This window comes from Hevea brasiliensis, chromosome 2, assembly GCF_030052815.1.
Source record: "Hevea brasiliensis isolate MT/VB/25A 57/8 chromosome 2, ASM3005281v1, whole genome shotgun sequence".
Taxonomy (NCBI): domain Eukaryota; kingdom Viridiplantae; phylum Streptophyta; class Magnoliopsida; order Malpighiales; family Euphorbiaceae; genus Hevea; species Hevea brasiliensis.
In genome coordinates this window covers 3,403,690-3,409,770 of record NC_079494.1, presented here as the reverse complement: position 1 = coordinate 3,409,770, position 6,081 = coordinate 3,403,690, and the positions used below count along the sequence as shown (strand labels likewise).

Here is a 6,081-nt window from a genome sequence, read left to right as displayed (position 1 = left end):
TTTCATGAAATAATAAAGACATAAAACATAATATATTAACATTTATTGGTACTATGTGTCCATGTATTGTCTAGACACATGTGTCAGATTGGATAGATTGGCATGCCAATAGAGTATTATTTTAACAGTACTGCGAAAGTCTTTATGCTTGTATTCATGGCTTTATGCCTGCACTCATGGCTTTACGCCCGCACTCGTGGCTTTTATGCCCGATTATGTATTATCATTGCTTTTTAGCCATACTGACTGCATACATGGTTAACATTCCACGTCCCATGGTGTGACGGCCCGAGGCACCGTGGTGTTCAGTGCTAACGACCCGTTATCCAGTTTAGTCAGCCTGTCATAGGTTACTTGGGCAGTGTAAATTATTGAAATTATTTAAGCATATTTGCAATAAAAAACATTAGAAAGTATTAAATAAAATGTGAAAAAGAGATTAGCAATAGAAACATAACAAAAATACAATTTGCATAATCATAGAGAGACCTCAAATATAATACTCCTATAATAAAATGTATATTAAATATTATTACTGTAAAGCTATAAACTCAGTACTTCAAAAGATGAACGAATTAGCATATAAGATAGTTAATACTAGAAATGTCATTTTAAATCAAATTGATACTTGAATATTTAGAATGCTTGATTCTTTCTTTATTTGTATACATTATTTCTTTTTATATTATTGCACCACTAAGCAGAAATGTTTAGTGCGATGGATTTATTTCCTTCGTGCAAGTACTGAAGGTAAAACCCAGTGGATATTATACTGAAATTTTGAAGTCCAGATATGCAGAAGTGTTAGAAGTGCTCAAGGTTGTCACCTCCTTAGCAATGCATGTAGATAGGGCTCACATTAGTCATATTATGTAATTTGTGAATTATAATTATTTATTATGTTGTAATGAAAATTAAGAAATTGTATGTAATATGCACCTGATGTAAATTATAAATTTATGCAATTAGTTTATAAATTATGTAAACTAATGAAATTGAGAATATTGATATATGTAATAAGCATGAATGAATTTGTACAAATGAGTATGAATTTTAATTACATAATGATTTTTAAAATGATGATATGAGTATGGATGAATTATTGTATGGAAAATATTAGTGAAAATTTAAAGCAGGTGAATGGTAAAATACGCCAATTAGCAATAAAATAGGAGAAACTCCATCGGTTTCTCCTTAGATAAATAATTGATATTAAAAAATAACAAGTTCAATATTTTTAAAGAAATAAAGTAAGATAAGTTAGGGTATTCTAGTACCGAATGTAGCACACCTTGCTCGACTACACTGTAAACGAGTGAGGAGTGTCACATTTTTTATGTATATAATTGAATCTCGTTAAAATTCAAATTTAATACCAAACAATTTTAAAATTTTTTTAATATTATTAAACTAAAATTCAAATGAATTTAAGAGAAAGAAAAAAAATCCTGCATTGCATACATCATAAAGCATCATGGATGATACTTCTTTCGATCATTATTCAACATGATCTTATAATTGATTAATTAATTAATTAATTTTCTAAATTAATGAAAAATACTTTTTTCTGGTATGATGTGCTATTCCATTTTATAAAATTTGAGAAATTCAAAAATTTATAGCACTATAAAAAGATTTCAGTTGTATTCAATTAAAGTTTATTTTAATAATTATTTTTTCAATGTTTTTAAAATATTAAAAGAATTAATAATTAAAAGATATTATACATTTCATTTATTAATTAGAAAATTAATTATTTGGTCTTCTCATTTTAAAAATTATATTAATTATTTTTTATTTTTTTATTTTATTTACTCTTTAGTCCCTCCGATTATTATAGATATTAGTTTGAATTTTATTTAGTTTCTATTATTTAAAAAACACACTTACATAATGTCTTTATTTTTTAAACATTAAACTAATTAATTTTATAATATTAATTTTTCTCTTCTTTAAATACATTAATTAATAGAACATTTAATTTAAATTAGATAAATAAATTAAAAAAAAATAAAAATATAAAATAAAAGAATTAAATAATTAATTTAAACTAAATAATAATTTTTCTATAATATAATAAAATTCTCCCTACCCTTAAAAGGGGTGTGATGAGATGGCAGAGATCTCTTATCTCCTAATCAGTGGTCTCAAATTCGAGCTTTGGGTATGAAGTATCATTAAAATTTGGGAGAAAATGCTTTGCACCTTTTGTTGAGCTTGTCCGACACAAATTCGAATTAGTAGAGGTGGTAAACTTCATATACCGAGTAATTTAAAAAAAAAAAAAAATTCTCCCTACTAGACCAAGTGTAGGGATCAAATGGAAGTAATTATGGGCACATGGTGGGGAGAGGTAGCACTCATGATCAATCCTCATCAAAAAGAAAAGAAAGGAAAGATCAATCATCATGACTCCACCATCATTGACTTGATGAACAGACATTGGAGAAATGGCTGCTTCCTTTTATGTATACCCATTATGGTTTTGTTTTGGTAGTTGGACAAGAAAGAAGAATATAACTGCCATTACCATTTGGCTGGCCAGTCGGCTTTTTTAATTTTACAATCAATTAAATGCCCACATTCAAATTAATTACATATTTACTCTATTTTTATTTGTCACATTTATTTATTTTTAATTATTTTTTATATTTAAAAAATTAAAAAACATTATTTATTTTCTTTTCAAATTTTACCTTTTATCTAAGTGAGATAAATAATAATGTGAGATAAATAATAATTACTGGCAAAATAAAATTATTTAATAATTTTCTTAATCATTATACAAAATTCATAAAATAGACGAAATAGAATATTGCGTGCAGAATATAAAATTTAAAAATTTATTTTTTAAAATAAAAAATCTCAGCAAGAATAAATATATGCTTATTCTAAAGGATGCTAATGTTATAGCATTAATTAGCATCCCTCAAAGATATGCTACTCACGCCCTATATATAAATTAATTAAAGATATAATTTTTTTTAATTTATATATTATTTTTATTAATTCTAATTGTGATTAAAAATATCTCTCAATTTTATAATTTTAAAACTTTTCAATTTCTTCATAAAAAAAATTGATAAATTATTTCTTATAAGATAATTTACATGAAATAGTAAATAAATAATAAATATTCATGTAAAGCGAGTCCCTTAAATATTGCTACTACTCCACAAGTTCTTGAAGTACTTAAATGTGGCAAAAATCAGACGTAATTGACGAGGATGACAAAAAGTTCAATGTAGAAAGGAAAAGAAGATTGTCAAACTAGGAAAATGACCTTCCTTGAAAATTTGGGATATGGCTTTTATGCCTGCGCTGATTCCACGCCATAAAATGGCTATGAAGTATGGAGAAATTTAACTTAGCATGATCATGGTAAAACGCCAAGGAACACTTGCAAACAAAATCTAATCTATTATTATATAGAATGGATACACCAAGCAAGTCAAACACAGCACGACAAAATGAACATATTTCCAGGTTCCAGGCTCAGGCTACCGACTTAATTTGCAGGCCAAATTAATGTTTGCTTTGCCTCTCCATAGCCTTTTGGGTTGGCAACGACAGAAACTGGAACGTGGAATGGAGACCCTTTGTCCCTTTTAAAATCTTTCAATTTGTCTTGAAATAAAATTATGAAAATAAAAGAATATATAAAACCTGAAGAAGGTTGATGCAGTAAGTTGATCACAACATGGTTCTTAATTATTAGAGTTCTTTACATAATAAGTAATAAGGTTCTTCACATCAACCCATTTTCTTGATGAAACCCATTCCCTTTGGCTTCTTTCTCCCAATAATCCTCCTTCATATAATACTCAAACTTCCCAATCACACTCTCCGGCAGCGACAAAAGCACGGTGACAGCTTCAGCATCGCCGATAACCGGTAAAAACAAGCAGTATATATCACTCGTCAGAGGACCCATATGCAATGGCTTCCCAGCTTCTCCAAATTCTAAATCTTCTAATCCTAACTTGGACCACTGCGAGATAACCAAACTTGCAGAAAGGTCTGTTTTTACCGTTTTATCCTCCAACAAATCAATCATGGACCTCACATAGTCATCACTTAAACTTGATTTAGCTTGCTGAACCAACTTGATCCCATGGTGCAGATTATTAGAGACCAAATCCTTAACAAAGGTCTGAGCACACCCTAGAACAAATCCATTCCCATAATACCCTTGTGGCATTTCTGGTATTAACTTTTTCCTGACGTTAACTGAGAAAAGGAGCTTAACGTTGAGAGCAGATGGCAAGTCAAGTGATCTAACCCAAGAGCGCCATGTGTGCGATGCCAATGTTTCGAAGGTAGTGCATTTGAGGGATGGGACGCACTGCCTCTTGAGGTGGAGGATATGAGAAGTGGTGAAGGTTAAGGAGGTGGGCACGAGTGGCTGAGACTGTAAAAAGTGGTTAAGACCCAAGGGTTCGCTGTCTTTACGAGGGGCATTTCTGACATAACTGGGATGTGGGAAGGTTACTTGCGGGGGATTTCGGGGTTTTAGCACGTATCGGGTGTGAACCGGCAACGGTAGGATTGGGAGATCAAGATTCGGTTTTGTGGTGATATGAGCCCATGCTTGTAAGAACTGGGAAGTGCCTATGCCGTCACATAGACAGTGATTAATCCCGGTGCATAGAATCATTCCTCCGCACCGTAGATTCGTCAACTGCAAATCAAAACGGTAGAAATTAAAATGGAACAAGAGATTATACAAAAAGGAGATGGAGACCAACACTAAGATCACCAACCAACTGATGACCAAGCTTAGTTAGTGAAAGAGAGTAGGAGAAGCAGTAACTATCAGAGTAGGGTCACCTACTTTTGAGCTTGACATTCCCTGGAGGAGGGTGACGGGCCAGGAAAGGTAAACGGCGTCGCTCTTGGAGCTTTGCCGGTTAGACTATACAAAATTGAGCTTAAGTGCTCCTCTCCACCTCTCAATTTCAATTGGAATTTTAATTGTTAAACGTTCTAGTGAATCCTGTGATTAGTTTTTTTTTTCTTTCCCCTGGGCCTAAGAAATAAAATATAAAGTAATGGTGATTATGTGAGGGAGTCATAAGAGTAAGATCATAAGCCGTGAAGAAAATTAAGAAGGTCACCTGAACTACGAGAGGAGGAATATCCAAGAAGCTCTGGGCTTCCACTCTATACAAAAGTTTTCTCCAAGACCTGTTTGGTTTCCTGGAATGTTCAAGAAACTGTTCAGCTGTAATATCCATGAAAGCTTCAGCAAAGACCGCACCTTCTCCATTGCAATCAACCTCAAGCTTCTGATCGTCTTCTTTGCTGGTTCTCAACCTCCCGGCTAATGGGTAGTAGTCCACAAGAACTTTAGAGAGTGAATATTTCAAGATATCTAAGCTCACAGATTTTTTAAAAAGGTAGAGATATTTAATGGAGAATCTAAGAAACTTTTGATCATCAAGATTAGAGAGATAAAGAGAATGGCTTCGGGTAGGGATGGAAGGGGAGATTAGAACCGGTTGGCCATGATAGAAACAATCAGGAAGTTCTGGAGAGTTGAACATGTTTGCCAGTTCTTGTTCTTCAGAAGTTGAGAGAGAGAGAGAGAGAGGGGTTTGAAGAGAAGAGAAGCAGAGATCTGCGGCTGGATATGGTGAGGGTACGATGAGATTTCTTTAATGAGGGGAGAGGCTAAGGAGAGTGCTTGCATAGATGTGCTTTTTATAAGGTAATAATGCAATTGCTATATAGCTTATTACATTGTTAATTTTTTCTTTTTTTATATATTTTATGACTGTTTCCAATTTAATGAATTATTTATATTCAAGTCAGATCAGCTTATTAAAAAGTAAAATATTATTAATAAATATTTTTTTATTTATAAAAATTAAAATTTTAATTTTATTTAAAAATAAAAATATAAAATCATTCATATTAAACAATTTTAAATATTTTTTTATTAAATTATTTAACATGTATATATTATTAATTAATAATTTTAATTATTAAAATCTAAAATAAATTTTTTTAAATGGTTTTTTAACAATATTTGAAATAATACTTTACGTTTTAAAAAAAGCACTTTTTTAAAAAGCACTT

General features: G+C 31.0%; 1 protein-coding gene across 1 annotated transcript; it reads right to left on the bottom strand.

Annotated features, from left to right (window-relative positions):
* Positions 1-3,689: 3,689 nt before the first annotated feature.
* On the bottom strand, positions 3,690-5,683 carry LOC110653009 (alcohol acyltransferase 9-like). Its single transcript, XM_021808633.2, has 2 exons — positions 5,118-5,683; positions 3,690-4,681 (listed from the first exon to the last, which is right to left on the bottom strand). The coding sequence occupies exons 1-2, from the start codon at positions 5,544-5,546 to the stop codon at positions 3,749-3,751; spliced, it is 1,362 nt and encodes a 453-aa protein (XP_021664325.2). The 5' UTR covers positions 5,547-5,683; the 3' UTR covers positions 3,690-3,748.
* Positions 5,684-6,081: the final 398 nt, after the last annotated feature.

What these genes read in the sequence shown, in the direction of transcription:
- LOC110653009 (XM_021808633.2), bottom strand. Translation starts at nt 5,546, where the DNA reads ATGTTCAACTCTCCAGAACTTCCTGATTGTTTCTATCATGGCCAACCG. An exon ending in TTCCTCCTCTCGTAGTTCAG is followed by an intron (nt 4,682 to 5,117) that starts GTGACCTTCTTA and finishes TTTGATTTGCAG; the next exon opens with TTGACGAATCTACGGTGCGG.